The 21,876-nt window shown below is 53.6% G+C and overlaps 2 protein-coding genes across 2 annotated transcripts in view; one reads left to right on the top strand and one right to left on the bottom strand.

The window, feature by feature from the left end:
* Positions 1–11,510, bottom strand: part of KCNH2 (potassium voltage-gated channel subfamily H member 2) — an 81,372-nt gene extending 69,862 nt beyond the window's left edge. The window contains exons 1-2 of the mRNA XM_083406124.1: positions 11,209–11,510; positions 3,001–3,231 (exon numbers count right to left, since the gene is read on the bottom strand). Of these exons, the coding sequence (XP_083262250.1) occupies positions 3,001–3,231; positions 11,209–11,284 (307 nt within the window). The 5' untranslated portion in view covers positions 11,285–11,510. The remainder of the gene's footprint in view (positions 1–3,000; positions 3,232–11,208) is intronic.
* Positions 1–21,876, top strand: part of LOC310660981 (protein HEG homolog 1-like) — a 194,351-nt gene that overhangs the window by 156,066 nt on the left and 16,409 nt on the right. The gene's annotated exons all lie outside the window — the stretch shown is intronic.

Raw genomic sequence — 21,876 nt, forward strand, 5'->3', positions numbered from 1 at the left:
TGAATGGCCACCATTCAGAAAACAGTCGGAACAGGAGGCCGATATAGATGTAGACTCTTTTTTAATCGAGGGACTTTTCTTCTTTAAGTTCTCAAAGTTCTTAACTGAGCTCAAGGGGGTCCTCTGATCTAGCCAGATGTTTAACGGATAATCCATAAAAGTAAGACTTCAGAGCCATCTTGCCCCAAAATGGCAAGTAGACATTCCATTTTGGCGACTGTAACCCTGCTTTAAGGAGTCACTTGGCGCCCGGCTTACACACCTGAGTTTGTAACACTGCCAGACACGTGTGGGAAACCACAAGCGGGACCTGAACACGAGAGCAGCTCTCCCCTCCAGTGCCTTCCAGCAACTGGTACACAGGATGCAGCCCAAGAGAGCCTATCTAGTCCAGCCTCCGTTCTTGCGGCAGCCAAATGCCCCAAGCAACCAACCTAGGGACACAGATAGACTGCCTTTGGCCTGGAGGCTCCATAAGAGCATCCGAAGAGCCTGGCTGCTGGATCAGACCAGTGGCCCATCGAGTCCAAGATCCTGCTCTCCTGATGGCCAACCAGATGCTCATGATGGGAAACCCCTTCCCTCCTGTGGGTAACTCCCTCCTCAGGGCAGCAGGGCCACCAGCACCCAAGGGCCAGAGCATCTTCAGGCTCCCATCTCCAGGGAGGTGGGAAAGAGCCCCCCCAGGCCCGCTGAAACCCTAGAGAGCCACCACCAAGCAGCGTCAACGGCAGAACAGGCAGCCGTCTCTGGTGCACAAGCACCTGCTCTGGATGAGACCCCTGCCAAGGCAGCTTCCAGGCGCCAGCCAGTTTGCTGCCCGCCTGCCAGCTGAAGACCAGGATCTGCCCAAGCTATGTGCCCCCCCCCCCCGCCTCCAGGCCTCTCCACTCAAGAGCCTGCTTGCCTGTGATGGATGCCCCCGTCCCCACAGGAACAAATAGACATAAACCTCGCGGCCGCCTGCTTCCTGGGAGGGCTGTGGACGCCTAGGCGGGGGCCGCGGATGCCCCTGGCGTCTCCACGGGGACTGCCAAAACATTCAACAAGCCGTTCCATTAAGCCAGAGGATGGGGGGGGAAAGCTTTGACAGGAGGGATCCCTTTTCCAGGCTGGGTTTCCCCATTGATGGGCGGGCACAGCTGTAGTGAGGCAGCACTGGACGCTGGAATTTTGCACCCCTAAGAACTCTAGGTTGGCCACTGAGCACAATACGCTGAACTGGATGGGCCGTTGGCTGGATCCTGCAGGCGACTCCTCTATTATTATCTCCAAAGCCGACTGCTCTGTCTTGCAAGCGACTCCCTGACTTCTCATCACCAAAACGTCTACAGGCATCATTTGGGTGTCTGACACGGAAAAAACCCATTTACCACCACAGCGGTATTAACCGGGACAAAGATCCCAGGCCATTGGGCTTCCTACGTGATTTATTCTGCGTTCTAGATGTTCTGAGCCTCCCACAGGACCAGAGGCAGAACAGGCCGTTCCGCTTCCCAAATGCTAAATTCCCCCAGGACGTCCCAAGCCAGACGCTTGGCCCACCTGGCCCTCCAGGCCTGCTCCCCCTCCAGGTCCCTGGCAGGCAGCCGGCCTCCCCACAGTCCGCCCAGGAAGCCAGGCCTGCGGAGCCTGAGCTCTGAGCTGCCCCAAATGCCGACACAGAAGAATTCGAAATATTTTTTCCTAGCTGGGAAGGAGACTGCCGGGGCACCAGGGACAGGGCCTCCCTCCTTGATGAGTTCTGGTCGCATGCCAAGTCCCAGGAATTTTGTATCTCCTATCTCTGCCGAGCAAACGCCTTTGCACATTTACTGGGCCACAGAGACTCTGGCTGTTTTCCCCGTCACTCTGGAAAGGCGCTGGGGCTTTGCTGATGCCCCGAGATCCTCTCTGCAGCCCCGCCAGCCTCCCTGCACACAAATGGCCCAAGAAGCCGAGAGGCAGAGTCCCTCCCGTCTCCACCCTCCCCAAAACTCAGTGGCTAGCCTTAGCTTTTATTTTTATTATGCATTGTGCTTTCTTGGTACTGTCACATTGCCCTGAGATCTACAGGTACGGGGCAGTATATACATTTAATGAATAAATAATAAATCAACAAAAATCTGAACGAAAAGGGCCCAGGGCAGAGGGGGTGGGCAAGAGTGTCAAAGTCCCAAAGGCAACACCATTGCCCCCCCTTTCAAAACGCCCCTTTTTTATTTTAGCCAAGTCAGAGCAGGGAAACTGGCAGAAAAACAAACGCTTTTATGTACGGCCAACTCTCAACTTGTGCAGGGCTTATGTTCGGGGGGTTGTGCGTAAAGCCAAAATCACGTATATTCAAAACACACTCTCCCTGCCCCTTGGAATGCTCCCCCAAGGTCAGCACAATGGCAGGTGGGGCTGCAGACCCAGACCCTGGACGCCGGACCCCCCCCTTACTTTTTCCAGCTGAAATCTCACATGTTGATGCAAATACGTTGTGCGTTTACTGCATACAGACTTCATGCACACACCTAAAACGTGGTCAGGAACAGGCTGTGAAATATACCAGGCCAAGGACCCTCCATGCACCTGCCGTGGTGCCAAGCAAGCACAGGATTCGCATCTGCCATCGCACAACATTAGCCTCTCCGGATCTGCAGCTTGCTTGTTTTGCGCAGAGGACTTCAAGGCTGCAAAGCACTTGGGAGAATCTCCGAAATCAGAGTGACGGGGCAGGACTGCCCTGTGGTCAAGAGAAGGAGCTTGTGTGGCCCCCATGCAGCCCACGTGGCCCCGCCATGGCTTCCAAGGCAGGATACATTATGCAGAAATCAGCAAACACAGCGTCCTTCTGCATAATTCATCAGGGTTGCAAAGCGAGGCTCCTCTGCGCTGGGGAAACATTAATGCAGAATCTAATGTTCCTTGACAAGAGGAAGTGGGCACGTTAAGGAGGCACAGGTGGCAGCGGAGGGCTGTGGGGGGGATTCACCTCTCGGCCCCCCTCTCCCCCCCCCCAAGCAGGGTCCCTACCATCTTTCCGGTAGAAGCAGATCTCCACCTTGCGCTCTTCGGAGCCCAGGAGGGCCTGCGCAATCTGCGCCACTGAGGTCTTCTGTGTGCGCGGCCCATAGAGGAAGTCGCAGGTGCAGGGCTTCTGCATGACCTCGGCACGAGTGTAGCCACAAAGGTCGCAGAAGCCATCGTTGCAGTAGATGATGGCGCAGTTCTCCACCCGGGCGTTGGCAATGATGAACTTGCGGCCTGCAGGGGGGGAAAGAGACAAGGAATCAGCTTCGGCTGGTGGCCCAGCTGCGCCCCTCTCTGGACTAGGGACAGACTAATAATAAATAATAATAATTTATTATTTATACCCCGCCCATCTGGCTGGGTTTCCTCAGCCACTCTGGGTGGCTTCCAAAAGAATATTAAAATACTGTGATACATCAAACATTAAAAGCTTCCCTAAACAGGGCTGCCTTCAGATGTCTTCTAAAAGTCTGGTAGTTGTTGTTCTCTTTGACATCTGGTGGGAGGGCGTTCCACAGGGCAGGCACCACTACTGAGAAGGCCCTTTGCCTCTAACCTCACTTCTCACAGGGAGGGAACTGCCAGAAGGCCCTCGGAGCTGGACCTCAGTGTCTGGGTAGAATGATGGGGTGGAGACGCTCCTTCATGTCTACTGGACCGAGGCTGTTTAGGTCTTTAAAGGTCAACACCAACACTTTGAATTGTGCACAGAAACGTACTGGGAGCCAATGTAGGTCTTTCAAGACCGGTGTTATGTGGTCTCGGCCTCCACTCCCAGTCCCCAGTCTAGGTGCCACATTCTGGATTAGTTGTAGTTTCCAGGTCACCTTCAAAGGGAGCCCCATGTAGAGCGCATTGCAGTAGTCCAAGCGGGAGATAACTCTGGCGAGACAGTCTGTGGGCAGGGAGGGTCTCATCCTGCGTACCAGATGGAGCTGGGAGACAGCTGCCCTGGACACAGAACTGACCTGCGCCTCCATGGACAGCTGCGAGTCCAGAATGACTCCCAGGCTGCGCACCTGGTCCTTCAGGGGCACAGTTACCCCATTCAGGACCAGGAAGTCCCCCACACCCGCCTGCCTCCTGTCCCCCCAAAACAGTACTTCTGTCTTGTCAGGATTCAACCCCAATCTGTTAGCCTCCATCCATCCTACCGTTGTCTATGCTCTGGTAACTTCTAGGTTAGAATACTGCAACACCTTATATGTGGGGCTGCCTCTGAAAGCGGTCCAGAAACTTCAGCCAGTGCAGAATTCAACGGCCTGGTTGCTTGTTGGGACAAGACAGTTTGAGCATATTACACCGATCTTGGCCCAACAGCACCAATTACACTGATCCTGCCAGGGCCCCTTAGTTTCCAGGCCCAATTCAATTTTGAGCTACAAAGCCTTAAGTGGCTCAGGACCGCAATACCTCAAGGGCCGCCTTTTCCCAAATGAAGCACCCCAGACGCTGAGACCATCATCTCTAATGGCAGGAGCTGCACCTGGAAGAGCCCCCTAACCTTTTCAGAGTGGGGCTTCCCCTTTTGCTGCAACTAATGCTTCAGAGGGAGGGAAGGAAGGACAGCCCTGCTCAGCCAACAAGGAGAGGAGGAACAGACTCCACTGGGGAGGCATGAAGCACTCCCAGGAAGCTGCCCCTCCTCCACCAGAGCCCTCCTGGACCCACTTGGCTAAGCCATGCTCCACACAGCAACTTGCAGCAAGGGCTCCCAGCACCGCTTACACTCAAGGTCCAAACAGAGGAGTATAGCCTCTTATTTCAAATCACACTGGACAAGCTATTTATGTGTTGATTACATTTACACCCCCCTCCCTTTTTTCTCCAAGGAGCTCAGGGTCGTGCGCGTTCTTCTCCCTCTTCTCTTCTCATCTCCACAACCACAGCCCTGCAAGGTAGGTCAGGCTGAGAGGCAGGGACCCAAGGCCCCAGGGGAGCAGGGGACTGGAACCCGGGTCTCCCAGGTCCTAGCTTGGCACTGTAACCACTATGCTGCACTCCCCGGCTCTCACATCTCACACGGGCTCTCAGCTCCTGTGTTTGGCCCACTGCGCATACAATCAAAAAGCACCCCAGATCCGCTTAGCTGGCAGGCTGATGACCCAGGCTGCCTGACTCGAGAAAAGGCCAATTAAAAATGAGTTCAGGGATGACTAATCTGTGCCAAGCGATGCTCCGTATTCTTTGCACACACAACGACGCCTTCTCCTAAGGCGCCCGCTATTATCTGACATGGAAGTCGTCCCTTCCACAGACTGCAGCCTCCTCTTCGCACACTGCCAAGGCTGCTCCTCCGCCATTGGCACAACTGTGTGCCCTCTTCCCAAGGTGCCGTCTAGTCCCACCCCCTGCAGGAGTTGCAGCTAAAGCATTCCTGACAGATCCAACCTCCAGCAGAGGAGACTCCACCACCTTAAATTAACGTTTAAATGGAATCTCCTTTCTTGCAACTCGAGTCCGCTCTTTCGGGTCCTCCCCTTAGAACAGAAGACAAGCTTGCTTCACCTTCCATGTGGCAGCTCCTAGATCGCTGGCAGTCATCCACAAAGGGCCCCCCTCTGTTTGCTCCCACCTGCTTCCTGACACCCCCAACCTCACCTGCACAGATTAAGAGCTATCCTCACGGACACAAGCAAACTCGCAAACGACAAAACCAGCAAAACAATCCCAAAAGAAATCCAGCCCAGATCTCTCCCAAAAGGATCCCTCCAGGCAGAGAAAGGTCATTGTCACCTTTTAAAGAGACCCATCATGTGGCAAGAAGGGCAAACCCCATGCTAGGGAATGTTAGGAAATAAATAGAAAATAAAACAGCCGCTATCATAATGCCCTTATAAAAAATCTACGGTGCAACCACATTTGAAATACTGTGGACGGTTCTGGTGGCCTCACCTCCAGAAGGATGTTTGTAGAGTTGGAAAAGTTTCAGAGGCCACTGAAATGACCCGGGGGGGGGGGGGACTCCCTTATGAAGAAGGGGCGAAGCATTTGCATGGGCTTGGCCGGGATTTTTGTTAGGGGGGACAGAACGACGCGATTGGTCAGTTAATTAAGTATTTCTATTGTTTTACTTGATCTGGGGGGGCAGCTACCCGCCCCCCGCTATGCCCATGGCACTTTCACATGTACTGCTAGTAAGCCAGGTTTCCCCCATCCTATATTTCTGCATGTGGTTCTTCCTGCCTAAAGACAGAACCTTACATTTGTCCCTATTGAAATTCATTTTGTTAGCTTGTGCCCAGTTCTCCAGTCTGTGACGGTCATTTTGAATTGTGATTCTGTCTTCTGCAGCATTACCTACTCCTACCAGTTTGGTGTCGTCTGCAAATTTGTTGAGCATCCCCTCAATTCCTTCATCCAAGTCATTTAGAAAAATGTTAAACAACCACTTGCCCAGGACAGAACCCTGCGGCTCCCCACTTGTCACTTTTTTCCAGGATGACGAAGAACCATTCATGAGTCCTCTTTGGGTTCAATCAGTCAACCTGCTACAAATCCACCTAACAGTTACCTTACTTCATTCAACTCACATTTTACCAGCTTCCTCATGAGAATATCATAGGGGGCTTTGTCAAAAGCCTTACTGAAATCAAGATACACTATGTCCACAGCATTCCCCTGATCCATCAAGCTTGTAACTCCATTAAAACAATGAGGTTTGTCTGGCATGACTTATTTTTGAGAAGCCCATGCTGGGTTTTAGAAATCACAGCATCCTTTTCTAAGTACTCACAGACTGACTGTTGAATTATCTGTTCTAGGATCTTTCCTGGTATCAATGTCAAGCTCACCGTTCAATGTTTACCAGGGTTCCCCCCTCCTTTTGAAGATGGGGACAACATTTGCCCGCCTCCAGTCTGTAGGGACCTCACCTGTTCTCCAAGAATTCTCAAAGATAATAGACAAAGGCTCTGAGATTACACCCGCAAGCTCCTTTAGTACCCTTGGCTCATCAGGCCGTGGAGATATGAATTCATTTAAAGTAGCTAGTTGTTCCCTTACCACCCCTTTTCCTATCTTGGGTTGCAATTCCCTCCTTGCATTGTTTATTCTGTTATCACCAGGTTGGGCATTGGTTTCCTTTTGGGTGAAGACAGAGGCAAAGTAGGAGTTGAATAATTCTGCCTTCTGTCACCCAATAGCATTTCTCCATCTTCTCCAGAGGACTCACCGCTTGATCTTTCTTTCCTCTGTATCCTGAAACCCAGGAGGACATGATCACTTCCTCCCAAGTTTCTCTGTCCTTCCACTTCATTTATTAGTTCCTCCCTGTTGGACAGATGATCCCCTTGTTGCTTCTTCCACCTTCTGGGAAATGAAACTGTCAGCGAAGCAATGGAGGAATTTGTCAGGCCTTACATTCTTGGCAGAGTTTGAGTTCCAACAGATATCAGAGAAGTTGAAGTCTCCCACCACGACTATATATCTCCTTTTCGAATGTGTGCTAATCTGCTCTCGGAAGGCGTCATCCAAGTCTTCAGTCTGGCTTGGAGATCTATAGGAGACCCTCACAGTAAGGTCACTGTTGCTTCTCTCTCTTACAATTTTAACCCTTATACTCTCATTCTGCTTTCCATGCTCAGGTCATGGATTTCTTCACAAATGTACACATCCTTTACATATAATGCTGCTACTCCCCCCTTCCTGTTTGGTCTATTCATTTTGCGCAGGTCATACCCCTCAGTTTCTACATCCCAGTCATGAATCTCATCCCACCAGGTTTCAGTAATGCCTAACAGATCATATGTGCCATCCGATACTAAAAGCTCCAGTTCGTCTTGCTTGTTTCCTATACTCTGTGCATTTGTGTAGAGACAACTGAAACCATGAGTCATTCCTCTGCACGCTGCTGCCTCTGTCCCCCTCAGTAAATAGTCACCTATCACCACTACACGTCTCTTCCTCTTCTGGGGAGTGGCAGGAATTGTTCTGTACACTGTCCCTTCCACTGTCACCTCTGTACGTTCTGAAGTCTGCAACCACTGTGCTTGCTCCTCTGGCTGAGAAACAGTGTCCGAGGTGAGGGTGTGGAATTGATTTTGTTGCTGCAGAGATACAGCATGGTTCCCGACTGTCCTGCTTTTTTGTGTCTTGTTTCTCCAAGGGTTTGTCTCCTTCTCCTCCTCCTCCTCCTCCTCCTCCCTGGGGGCAGCCTCCCAGCATCTTTGTTCCAGGGGAAGCCCACTCTGGTACACCAAAGCTTCTGGCCCCTAAGTTAGCAGGAAATCCAGTTTGTGTAATTCAAATATACCGTTGCAAAGAAGCCAGACTCTTGCAGCTCATGTTATATTCTTGAGTAATGACGGAAGAGGCCAGGTGGTAGCCGGCCAGCTGCAAATCCATCTCTGCTCCAGGTTAGCCTGCTTGACTGCAGGCCAAGTGACCACAGATCGCAGGCCACCTGGCAGCCAGCCCTCCCTAAATGGGGCATTAACAAGCCCAGCTCCGCCAGCAAAGGAGCCGCCTCTCCCAACTGGCAGCCGGGACGGGCAGCGCTCCAGGCGCAGGTGGCTGCCCTGGAGAGAGCGGAGGCAGGCCAGAATCATAGCCATCTTGTCTGCAGAGAAACAGGTGTGGGAAATTTGCCACAGCCTCCAAGCTGAAGCATGATTCTGGCTCTCCCAGACCATCTGCCACCCAGCAGAGCCCACTGGGCAGGAGAGACAGGCTTCCCAAGCCTCTCCTTCTGCTGCGAGGCTGAGCCTTCCCAAAAGGATCCAGGTGGCCCTGGTGGCTCGGTCCTGGATCCTGTGCAAGCTGGCTGTGGCCCTGTCTCTCTCTCCGCAGAACCCAGGGATCAAGCCCCAGAGCTCCGCCAAAGCCCAGGCTGCTTAGCAGCTCCAGCTGGGACGGCATTCCTCTCCAGCCCAGGGTTTGGCAAGGAAGAGGGGCAAGCTCCTTGCAGAAGGATACTCTGCAAATGTTCCAGAGATCCCTCTTCTTCACATGCTCTAGGGCAGAAGACCCCGTGGCCTCCAGCCTGACTTGGGGAAGGGAGGAGCCACAACCCTTGAACCCCAAAAGTTGCTAGGTTCAATTTCTATCTGCCCTTTGCCATTTTCATTCAGTGCAGCCAAGTTAATCTGCCTCCCCCGCCTGCAAATCTCAAAATCCCCCCTTTGATGTCCCAGGCCAGCTTTTGCCTTCCACACTGCGATGTTTATCCAGCTTTTCCACAACCCAAAGTATTCAGAGATGTTTATCGGGCTCCTGGTTGCTCAAGGCGAAGCAGCCCCAGTGCCCCAACTGTTTAACCTCCCTCACGCAACGTGCTTTACAGTGCCTTATCTCTCCCTCCCTGAATCCTCTCCAATTTGTCTGCCTTGGCCTTGAAAGGCAGCTGAGGCCTAAGCGGAGGAGGAGGAGAGCAGGCCGCCCTCCGCTCGCTGCCACCACCGCTTGCAAGGAGGAGCACGGCGGCAACAGCGGCAGCGGCGGCGGCAGCTGGCCCCCAAGAAAGAAAACAGACTGCAGCAGCCTTTGCAGAGATGCCACACGGAGAGCCAAGAGGCAGCGGGGTTAAATTACCAGGGGAGAGGGAGGGAAGCAAGGCTGCCCAGGGAAGCCAAAGAACCTCCTCTGGAGGTTTGCAGAGAGCAGGCAGCCAGGCATCTGCCAGGAGGGTTGAGATGCGGGGAAGTCCTGTCCTGGGCACAGGTGGGGGGGGGAGGAAGACCCTCCCAGGCCCAGGAGGAGACTCTCTCTCATTTCTTAAGGGAACGGCAGATCTAGACGCTATTTTATTGTTGGGCACAAATAGGAAAACAAGCACCGAGCAAAATGTGGATGGGCGGGTAGGATCCAACTCCGTCAGTGCAAGGAGTTTTGCTTGCACAATGGAATTGCTTGCTTCTTCTTCTTCCTCCCCCAAGGAAAAAAGCACCTCTGAGCCTACCCCCAACGCCGCCCCTCCAGCCCAGGCCACTGGTCATCAGCTCAGGATGATGGGCGCAAAAGGAGAGGCGAGTCCCACATAGTTTTCTTCACCCTGAAATGTTCCGAGTTGCCTTAACTCTGGGGAGGACCAGAAAGTGTTGGTGATTCTTCGCAAGCCAAACGGCTCAAGGTTTCAGAGCACCATGAAAATAGCCACACACAGAGAGAGACAGCGCATTCTGAGAGGTCACAGGATCCCCCCCCCCCAAGCTCTGTCCTCCTTAAGGTAGCCAGCAGAGGGAAGGTAGGGGAAAGGGTTTGGCCGCTCAGTGGCCCCCTTCCACTCCCTTGGCATCAGCCCAGCGGCTCCCCACCAGCAGACACAAAGACACACACCAGGTTATCAACACTGCACAACTGCGTGTGTGTGCCTGCACGTGCACACAACCCCTTTTCTGATACACAAACACCATGAGGCATGCACACATCCAGGCACCCGAACACTACACAAACGCCCACACTCTGCCATATGCTCCACGCTGCTGCTGTGCAAAATCCCCGTGGCCAGAGATGGAAATCTGGGTGCCTGCAGTGGCGCTCTGGATGCCGGCACTTGCTCCCCAATAGTGTGGGCTCTTGGTGGGTCCCCCAGCTAGGAGGAAGAGGGACCCCACAGCGGAAAGCTGCCTCTTCCTCCTCCTGCCCTGGGGCCCAGGGACCTGCCCCCACCACCCCGGAAAGAGAGGGAGGGGGTCCCGGGAAGGAGAGCAGACCACTAGGCCTGAGCCCAGGAGTGACTGCAAGGCAGGCAGGCCCCACTCCAAGAGGGGCGGCCGGTCCCTCGCCAGTCCAGGTGGCCAAGCGCAGGCCAAGCTGGCAAGCGTCCTGCTGCAAACATGGAGCTGCCCACGTCCCCAGGGCAGGTGGACCCCCCAGCAGCAAGGCCCCCATTCCCTGGGCAGTTTGGGAGCACAAGGGAGCGGGGCCCAGCCTGCACCTGCAAGCAGCCCTTCACAGGGGTGCGCACCACCAGCCCCAGCCCGTCAGCCTGGCCCACCTCGCAGGGTTGTTGTGAGGGGAACACGGGGGGGGGGGCAGTGGGACAGACGTGCAAAATAAATAAATGCAACAATAAACAAATGTACGACCCACTTCTGACTCCAGAGCCCCCAACACACAGGGCCGCCACAGACCTGCCTGGAGCTCCCCACATGACCCCCATAATGTCAGAGCACTGACCTCCCCCTTGACCACCCCAGGCCTCTCTTCGCCCCCACCCCCCAACCGAGCAGCCCCCAATTCCGCTCCGGGACCCCCTCCAGCCCTACTTACTCTGCCCCTCGAACTTGCGGATGATGGTGTCGAGGAAGGTGTTCTGGGGGGCCACGTGCCCGCGCCGGACAGGCATGCTGTCAGCCCATGGGGGTGCCCGGCCTCCCCCGCCCCACGCGCAGCCGGGGCCGTCCGCGGAGTGCGAGGGGCGGCCCAGCGCTGGGGCCCGTCAAGCCGCCAGCCGCCCGGCGGGGAGGGGAGGGTGCTCTCCGGCCTCTGCTGCCCCCCAAGCCGCGCCCGGGGCTCGAAGGGGCGTGCTGGGGCCAAGTGGGCCCTTCCGCGCTGCCGACGCGCAGTCCGGCTCCGGGGCGGCGTCGGCGCGGCCGGGCGCTGCTCCCCCGCAGGTGCCGGGGCTTAGGCGGCGGGCAGGGGGCGTCTCCGGGCGGCGCCCAGCCCCATGGGGCGCCCCGACAGCGGCTGGCCCGGGAGCCCCGCCGGGGCCGAGGGATGCCGCCGTCCGGCCCGGCGCCCCGCGCGCCTCTCCTGCTCGACGGGACGGGCCCGGCTTGGCTCGGCGGCGGCGGAGGCAGCAGGAGCGCCCTTATTTAGGCAAAGGCGAAGGCAGCGGCGGGAGGGACCGGAGGAGGGACGGCAGGCGAGGGGGGGGGGCGGCGGGCGCCCGCTGGTCTCTCCGGCCGGCTTGCTGCGTGGCCCCGGGGGCGCGTCTCCGCCTTCTGGTCCGCGCAGGCGAGGCTCCGAGCGCGGCGGCGGCGGCGAGGCCGGGCGAGAGATGCGCGGCGGCTCGGCGGCGGCGGAGGGAGAGCCCGGGCGAGGCGGAGCCAGAGCGCGCCGCGCAGCCAATGGAGGCGCCCAGCGCCGCGACGGACGGACCGGGGAGGGTGGAGAGAGAGAGGCGGCTGGGGGAGAGGGGGAAGCGGGGCTGCGCGGGAGCAGCTCCTGCGGGCGCGCAGCCCCGGAACCTATTGGGAACGTCGAGACGCGGGGAGGCGGGCGAGGGCGCAGAGCCCGGGGAGGCGCGGGATCGGCGGGGAGCAGACAGCGCGTCCTGGGAGTGCCCGCTCCCTCGGAGACCCCTCTTCCAGGAGGTGCTTCTACGCTTGGGAGGGGGCGTCCCCCGACCGAGTCCCAGCCCCAGCGGTGCCAGGGAGGAAGGCGGGCTCCCCACGAGGCGTTGTCCGGGCTCCGGAGCTCGAAGGCCAGGGTCGGAGGGAGGCTTGTGGGGGCTCGTGGCCCCTCCCGGAGCTGGCCTGGGGAGCCGGGTCCGCTCTTTGCTCCTCGCCAGTTGGTGTTGGTGTGTTTGGGGCGGGGGGAATTCACGCCCCACTTGGTAACCTCCATCATTCGGAAGGGCGCTTCCTGCAGGGCTGCAGCGTTTGACAGAATCCTAGCATTGCAGAGTTGGAAGGGACCCCAGGGGTCATCTAGTCCAACCGCTTGCCAGGCAGGAAGTCACAGCTAATCACCGTTGCATCAACCAGTTTTGTTGTGGTGGTTTAGTCGTTCAGTCGTGTCTGACTCTTCGTGACCCCCTGGACCAGAGCACGCCAGGCACTCCTGTCCTCCACTGCCTCCTGCAGTTTGGTCAAACTCATGCTGGTAGCTTCAAGAACACTGTCCCACCATCTCGTCCTCTGTCGTCCCCTTCTCCTTGTGCCCTCCATCTTTCCCAGCATCAGGGTCTTTTCCAGGGAGTCTTCTCTTCTCATGAGGTCGCCAAAGTCTTGGAGCCTCAGCTTCAGGATCTGTCCTTCCAGTGAGCACTCAGGGCTGATTTCCTTCAGAATGGAGAGGTTGGATCTTCTTGCAGTCCATGGGACTCTCCAGAGTCTCCTCCAGCATCATAATTCAAAAGCATCCATTCTTTGGCGATCAGCCTTCTTCGTGGTCCAGCTCTCATAGGTTCCGTCAACTGATTGACAACTTTTAGTCAACAAAAAAGAATTCCTCCCCAAACACACATAAACCAGCCAGCAGACATAAAAAATATTTACTGTAGGAAAAAGCAGCCCCATTTAGCTGAGAAAATGTGCCCCACAGAGCAGAGTGTGAGGAGCTTTTGATCGAAGGGGGGACCGGATCAGGCCAAAGGGGTCCTAGCTAGTCCAGCATCCTGTCCTCACGGGGACCAGCCAGAAACCCTAAAGGAAAACCCACATTACAAGGTTTGTTTTTAACCCGCTTGTGGAGACTATCAGAGGTCACAAAGAAAGGAATATACGATAACAACAAGAAGATGAAGAAAACAATAGAGAGAAGATTGGACAGAACTGTGAATATTAAAGCAGCAGCAAGAGAGATGTTTGGATCCCTTTCTGAGCTCGAAGTATGGGTACCCCCAACAAAAATTTAAAAAATTGGCTTTATAATTTGGAATTAATGTGATTTGATTGGTTTGTTAATAAAGATTATTTGGAAAAAAAGGAAAACCCACATCAGGATCCGAACTCGCCTCCTGGGGCTTCCAGCGACTGGGACTCAGAAGCATTGCTGCCCCCTACTGTTGAGGCAGAGCATAGCTAGCAGCCACTGACAGCCTTCTCCTGCTCCATTCATTTGTCTGATCCTCTTTTAAAACCATCCAAGTTGGGGCAAGTTCCACCGTTCAGCATCACTGGAAGTTCCAGTCTCTTGAAAGAGGAAGGAAAACGTTTCTCCAGCCACTTTCTGGGAGCGTTGCCTGATTTTATCCACCTCCCTCCCGTCTCTTCTTCCTCCCCTTTTCTCTAAGCTGAAAAGTCCCCAACGCTGCAACTTTTTTTCACAGGGAAGTCGCTCAAGCCCCGTGATCATTTTGGTTGTCCATTTCTTGACCTTTTCTAACCACAATGTCCTGTTTTAGGTGAGTGAACAAGAATTATACACAATATTCAAGTGCGGTTTCATCATGTTGTTGTTTAGTCGTTCAGTCGTGTCCGACTCTTCGTGACCCCATGGACCAGAGCACGCCAGGCACTCCTGTCTTCCACTGCCACCCGCAGTTTGGTCAGATTCATGTTTGTAGCTTCGAGAACACTGTCTAACCATCTCGTCCTCTGTCGTCCTCTTCTCCTTGTGCCCTCCATCTTTCCCAACATCAGGGTCTTTTCCAGGGAGTCTTCTCTTCTCATGAGATGGCCAAAGTATTGGAGCCTCAGCTTCACGATCTGTCCTTCCAGTGAGCACTCAGGGCTGATTTCCTTAAGAATGGATGCGTTTGATCTTCTTGCAGTCCATGGGACTCTCAAGAGTCTCCTCCAGCACCATAATTCAAAAGCGTCAATTCTTCGGCGATCCGCCTTCTTTATGGTCCAGCTCTCACTTCCATACATCACTACTGGGAAAACCATAGCTTTTACTATACGGGCGGTTTCATCATAGATTTGTATAACAACATTGTCAGCATTATCTCAGTGACTGAACTATAAATCCCAGCAGCCCAGCAACATGGCCAGTTGCCAGGGATGATGGGAGTTGTAGTTCCGGATGACCTGGAAGGCTCCCCCCCCGCCTCCTCTGGGGCCACCACCTCTGGTCTTCCCTGGGGATGCCAGCCTGCCACTCTGCCCAGGGCAGCATCTGGGCCCCAACACCTTGGGCTTCCTGCTTCTGAATGCATCTCCACTGATGCAGATTGACTCAAATGGTGTTCTTGAAGTTACCAGCATGAGTTTGACCAAACTGCAGGAGGCAGTGGAAGACAGGAGTGCCTGGCGTGCTCTGGTCCAGGGGGTCACGAAGAGGCGGACACGACTAAATGACTAAACAACAACAACAACATGTACCTTTACATGCACTCAGTTCAAAGGCATTAAGTCTAAACTGTCCCTTTGCGATACTGAATCCACTCTATGTTCACTGAATTGTGGGTCCTGCAGAGGCTGAAGGAGCAGCGTTCCTTCCTGCCCCCCCTTCCTGCCCCCATCTGGGTGGGTGGAAGAGACCCTTGCTTGCCTCCCTCTCCCACCTGGGAGCCTTTCTCTGCCGCCAGGTCTCCTCTTGGCTCACATCCAGGGAAGCACCTGGAACCTGCCGGGTTCTGGGCTCCCTCCTCCTCCTCCTCCCCCTCCTCCCCCTCTGAGGTCTGGGCCCAGGGGCTCCCGGCTTCTCTCTCCAAGCCGCCCTCTGTCCCTCTGCTCCACCTCAAAGGGCGCAGAGGCTGGTGGTATTTCAGGACTTGGAAGGAGCGCCGGGTCCCCTGAGAGCCACCCAGGGCAAAATGTCAGAAGTGCTCACAACAAACAAGCCAGAGGAGAGAGGAAGGGAGAAAAGAGGAGGAGGAGGATGCCTTCGCCACAGCAGGGAGTCCAGGTGAGGAGGGCCTGTTCAAATGCGATTTTGGTTTTAAACACAGTGTAAGGTAGTCTCTATGGGAGTATATTGTATTTAATTTTGGGGTATCAGAGTCTTTAGGGGGCTAACCAGGCTGGGATAGCTGGGATAGCAGGCTTGTTGGTTTCTGAATGTCTGATGTAGATTTTCAATTTCATTGTTCTGTATGGGACAATGACAATAAAGATTATCATATTGTATCGTATTGTATCATGTCAAGAGGTGCTCCAAGGTCCTGCTCACCTGCCAGCACTTCTGTCCCTCCTGGCCTTGCCATGGAGCCCAGCAGCAGCTCCAAACATCAGCAGCGGGCAGCCTGGAGTCAGAATGAAAGCTGCAAACGCAGCCCAGCAGAGGAAACAACAGCTGAGCAGCAGGCAGGCAGGCAGCCTCCCTGGGTGACTCTCCCACCTCCCTAGGACGGAGCTTATCTGGTGGCCACTGGGAACCGGTAGCTGACGGGGAGCTCCCTCCATCACCTCAAGGCTTTGGCTGTAGCCAGAAATCCAGAGTTGAGAAATAAGACTCCATGGATGGGATAAGGGGGAAGTCTCGAGATTCGGAGAATCTGCACATGCAGTATGATTTTATCGATTTGTGTTTATTTGTACTCTTTATCTGTAAAAACAATAAAATGTCTTGGGTGAAAACAATCCAGAGTTCATGTTTGTAAACAGAGCCAATCGCAGGAGTGAAACACAAGTAGGTTATCCAGCCAGTCTCAGTAGACCTTCCTTCCTGAGTGTAAGAAGAGCCTGGCTGCTGGATCAGGCCCAGGCTCATCTGGTCCAGCATCCTCTTCTCGCAGGGGCCAACAAACAGGATCCGAGCACAAGAGTAACTCTCCCCTCTTGCAGTTTCCAGCAACTGGTATTTCAAAAGGCATTTTGCCTCTGACAAAATGTGGAGCCATCAACCGCCAGCCCTCTTCTCTCTTTTAGCCTTGTCTGAATTCAGGTGGATTCACTTTCCCAGCCCTGCCCTCGGCCTCCTTTTCAGCCTGGGATGCCAGCAGGGACTGGCTCTTGCCTTGGCCGCCTGCAGCCCTGGCTCCATTTCCTCTAATACAAAGAGGGACGTTGCAATCCATGGAACCTCCGGTTTTTCCAGGGGCAGCTCCTGTGAGGTGGTGGGATTCATACGAGTCACTTCCCAGGAGGCATCCCAAACAGACAGACAACACATAGAAGCACCTGCACATATTAAACAGTTAAAAGAGTTGCATGAATAGATATTGAGAGAGATGATGTTATGCATACATGTTTCATCATACAATCCAATCCATTATGCATATCAGCCAAAAGAGAGCCAGTGTGGTCTAGTGGTTAAGAGCGGTGGACTCGTAATCTGGGGAACCGGGTTCGCGTCTCCGCTCCTCCACCTGCAGCTGCTGGGTGACCTTGGGCCAGTCACACTTCTCTGAAGTCTCTCAGCCCCACTCACCTCACAGAGTGTTTGTTGTGGGGGAGGAAGGGAAAGGAGAATGTTAGCCGCTTTGAGACTCCTTAAGGGGAGTGAAAGGCGGGATATCAAATCCAAACTCTTCTTCTTCTTCTTCAAAATAATCATCTCTCATACAGAGCTTATCTTCAGCCAGGCCTCAGACATAACACCTGAAATAATAACAATAAAGAATAGACTTCCCCTGTGCGTGTGAAGAGTTCATTTCCTTCCATGGGGGTGAACTCTGGAGGAATACCTATGTGAGTCCATTGCAGCAACTGTAATTGCCCTGAGGCACCTTAAAGACGGCCGGATTTATGGCATCGTGAATGTATCTTGGCAAGAGCTATTTCATAAGATGCTGCCCTTGCTTCTGTAAGCTCACAGGGCCCCCATAAATCTGCTCTTCTCTAAGGTGTCGCTTAGTTCATTTCCCCTCCCACATCGGGGTGTGTGTGTGTCTCCACACATCTGAGACGGGAGTCAAGAACTGTGTGCAGAATCCTAGTTTGCCCTGGGAATGGCAGAGCCACGCAACCAGTCTGCAACGGGAGCGAAGGCAGGAGAGAGCCTTTCCCGTGGCTGCTGTGTGCCCAGCTGTCTCTGGGAGGTGTCAGGGTTCAGAACAAGGGGGTTCCCTGCAAAGCCGCTCAGGCATGCTCCATGGAAAAGGTATTCTGAGCTAGAAGAGGGCCGGACAGAGGCTGGTTGGAGTAGCTGGACACTGGAAAGGGCTAATTTCCTTCATGAGCATCAATCACCCCCTGGGTGAGGTAATCACAGGTGCCAGGTCAAGTGCGCCGGTTGCCGTGGTAACGGCTCACAGCCCTGACGAGAGCTGTGATTGATGGGTGTCGGTTGTGTTGTGTTCTGTCTTGGTTGGTTGGTGTTAGTCAGAGCAACAGTGATTCTCTATATCTCTAAATATCTGTATCAGAAAAGCCTACATGCTGGCACTTGTCTTTCTGTGTACAACTTCATCCCAAGCTGCTCGCCCAGCCTGCTACTTCTACAGCAGCAAAAGGTTTGGGCCTCACTCTGCTTCTGTGTGGCGACTGGTGCTGTGAACAGGATCTGCACTTCCGTGGCATGTATATCTTATATCAGAGCCCCAACACTTCTGCTGGAGGGACACCACTTACCAGAGCAGATGGACTTGGCAGCAAGTTCTGCTTAATTCATCAGGACTTCATAAAATGAAAAATTGTAGAGCTGGAAGGGACCCCAAGGGTCATCTAGTCCAACCCCCTGCAATGCAGGAATCACTGATTTGCTCCTGGATAAACACAGATTGTGGAAGTAACGCTCCACTTTGCGAAGGCAAACCTCGCACCAGACATACAACAGTATGTCAAGAAGAAGAAGAAGAGTTTGGATCTGATATCCCACTTTATCACTACTCGAAGGAGTCTCAAAGCGGCTAACATTCTCCTCTCCCTTCCTCCCCCGCAACAAACACTCTGTGAGGTGAGTGGGGCTGAGAGACTTCGGAGAAGTGTGACTGGCCCAAGGTCACCCAGCAGCTGCAGGTGGAGGAGCGGAGACACGAACCCGGTTCCCCAGATTACGAGTCTACCGCTCTTAACCACTACACCACACTGGCTCTCAAGGAGCATAGCACCTGCTTTCCCTGACCTTTTGCCTTCTTGGCTAGGAAACAAGGTTTTCCCCCTGACCATTTGTCCTCTTACAAATTGTTTGCTAGACATATCGCTTGGCTGGAGCATGACCAGGGACATAATCAAGTATCGGGGGAAAACATTTCAGGGAAACACCTACTGACGTGTGTATTTGCTAACGCTGGAAATGTGCGTAGATGGAAATACGTTAAGTTCAGGGTGGTTTCACTACTGTTTCCAATTGTTAACTTCTGCTAATAAAAGGAGCCTCGTCAGAGCTAGTCAGCAGCTTGCTTGGAGCATCCTTGCCAGCGTGCTTCTGCACAGCTCACCTGCATTCAACCTCCCGTCGTCAGGAAGGAGACCAAGATGATCATGGGTCTGGAAAGCAAGCCTTATGAGGAACGGTTGAAGGAGCTGGATATGCTTAGTCTGCTCCAGAGAGTAGGACTTGAACCAATGGACTCAAGTTACAAGAAAGGAGACCCCAACTAAACATCAGGAAGGACTTTCCAACAGTAGGAGCCATTCAACCATGGAATGGATTCTCTCGGAAGGTAGTGGAGTCTCTTTCCTTGGAGGTTTTTAAGCAGAGGTTGGATGGCCATTGGTCATGGCTGCCTGAGCTGAGATCCCTGCAATGCAGGGGGTTGGGCTAGATGAGCCTTGGGATCCCTTCCAACTCTAGGATTCTAGGAGTCTAAGTGCCACGAGACCTGCTTCTCCTCTGTGTGTACCCCATGTTCTTAGTGGTCCACATGGTCCAGCACTGTCTCCTCCTTGGATTTGGGGCTGGAAAGGCAGGCGCTTCCCCAAGCCCGGCCATCACTGCCTCCTGTTGCACCCTTCCTAGATGCTGTTGGGTTCCTGAGAAGCATCTGGGGGAGAAGATGCTGACTCACCTTCAAGCTTTTCTCCTGGAAAGCAATCAAGGGAAGTTTGCTGACCTGCCTGGATGGATCAGCAATCCCTAATGGAAGGAGTTTGCTGACTGACACGCTTGGCTGAGAGAGAGGATTTGTGCAGCTGATCCAGAACGCGGGAAAGGCAGAGGAGGGGGGAGGCTGGGAAGGCAGAAGAAGTTCACACCAACAAAACCTCCTGCAAATGACGATTCACTTTGCACAGGGAGTCAGATGGTCTTCTGCTGCCCCAGAGGGGAAGCCCCAAACAAAGAAGAGATTCCAACTTAACATTAGGAAGAACTTTCTGATGGCCAGAGCTGTTTGACCGTGGAATGAACTCTCTCAGAAGGTGGTGGTCTCCCCTTCCTTGGAGGTCTTGAAGCAGAGGTTGGGTGGGCATCTGTCAAAGGTGCTTTAGCGGAGATTCCTGCATTGCAGGAGGTTGAATTTTATGACCCTTGCTCTATGATTCCATGATTCCATAATATTTAGATAGCCAGGCATGGCAAAATGCTCTTGGCCCCATATTATCACGACTGAAGTCCTCCCTTTCCATAGGGGTCAAGCATTGTGTAAACAGCTCAGATTTAAATACACCTGGTAGGGGATTTGCTTTTGATACGTAGTTCTCTGTGCCCAGCTTTCCCTTTCATTCAGGTTATATAATACTGGTATTTACCTTAATACTTTCAGCTGGGATACTCTCCGGCCCTGCCTGCCCTTGGATATTTCCAGTCTCCTCTGAAATCTTGCATGATGCACAATGTCCAATGCTGTGGAGACTCTTCTGTGTGTGTCCTGGGCTCCCCAGCTGCCTTCTGCTGGCTGAGATAGTTGCTGATAAGGCAAAGCTCTGCAGAGAGACTCAGCTCTGCCTCTTTGCCCTCTCTCTCTAGCAACCTTTCCTAGAGGACCCTGCTGTCCTTCTTTCAACCTTCACCCAATCCAAACAGCAGCACAAAGCTGCTCTTTTCCAAGAAACAATCTGTTGCCGTCCGTTTCCTGAGAACCTGGTCAGCGCTTTTGGTTTCTGGGCTGCTGGGTTACTTTGGGTTTCTATTCTTAGCTGCCACCATCCTGCTTTTGCACCCACCTCAAAAGCAGGTCAAGGCCAGCGGCTTCCCCAAGCTCTTCACACGAAGGCACCACACAGACACCATTCTCTTTGTATTCTGCCTTTCCATAGGAAAAACCACGCTCAAGACAGCTTACAACATGAAAGAAATTACACAATTCAAAGCATAACAGAAGTGGTCATAAACAATAAACAAAACCTCCAAAAGGCGCACAATCAAATTGAACAATTTCAACATAAATCATAATAAATATGTAACAAAATTGGTATCAATAACAGCAGCAACACCCCCTCAACAACCCCCCCCAGCAATCCCCCAGCCCAAGAGTCTCTTCAGCAGCCTCAGCCTTTGCAGCTGGAGTCAGTCCTTCAGTCTGGGCCCTCCCAGGCCAGGCAGGAAAGGGCTTGCAAGGCAGGGAGCAGGTCTTCCAGGACTCCCAGCCAAGCTGCTGTCTGGCCTCCTTGGATTCTGTCCTTGTGCTTCTACATTATTGTTCTATCATTGCCTTTCTAGGATTTCAAATCCTTGTAACATTTGCAGAAGCACCACCACCAAATCTGAAGAAGCTGCCCTCTCAGTAAGAGGGGGCTGAGGCAGCTCTCTAAGCCTCATGTGGACTAGCTGGATGTGCAGACAATGGAGGCAACGGAGGAGGGCACCTTCAGGGTGAAGTTAAACTGTTGGGAGGTTACAGCGCCTGCCGTTGGCTGTAGAGACTAATGCAAGAGAGACGTGATTTAAATACATAAATTTAGGGTGGAGGAACATAGGAATATAAAAACATGAGAAGAGACTGCTGGATCAAGTCAGGTCCAGCATCCTGTTCTCACTGTGGCCAGCCAGGTGCCTGTGGGAAACCAGCAAGCAGGGTCTGAGTTCAAGAGGCCTCTCCCCTCCTGGGGTTCCAGCAGCTGGGACTCAGAAGCGTTGCTGTCTCTGACTGTGGAGCACAGAGCACAGGCATCCTGGCCAGGAGCTGCCAATAGCCCACGAATTTGTCCAATCCTCTTTTAAAGCCACCCAAGTTGATGGCCACCTTGCCTCTTGTGGGAGGGAGTTCCACAGTTTAATTGCACTGCTGAAGAAGGACTTTCTTTTATCCACCCTCAATCTTCCAACATGCAGTTTCATTGGAGGTCCTCGAGTTATGGGAGGAGGAGAGAAACTCTTCTCTGTCCACTTTCTCGTGTTAGGCACAATTTTATAAAGTCTATCACGCCACCTCTTGGGTGCTTAAGCTGAGATTCCTGCTTTGCAGGGGTTGGACTAGATGACCCTTGGGGTCCCTTCCAGCTCTCTGGTTCTCTGATTCTATTCTTTCTCCCCTAAAAAGTCCCAAGGCTGCAAGGCTTCTTC

Source organism: Podarcis tiliguerta, assembly GCF_965153285.1.
Source record: "Podarcis tiliguerta genome assembly, chromosome: 12".
NCBI classification, from domain to species: domain Eukaryota; kingdom Metazoa; phylum Chordata; class Lepidosauria; order Squamata; family Lacertidae; genus Podarcis; species Podarcis tiliguerta.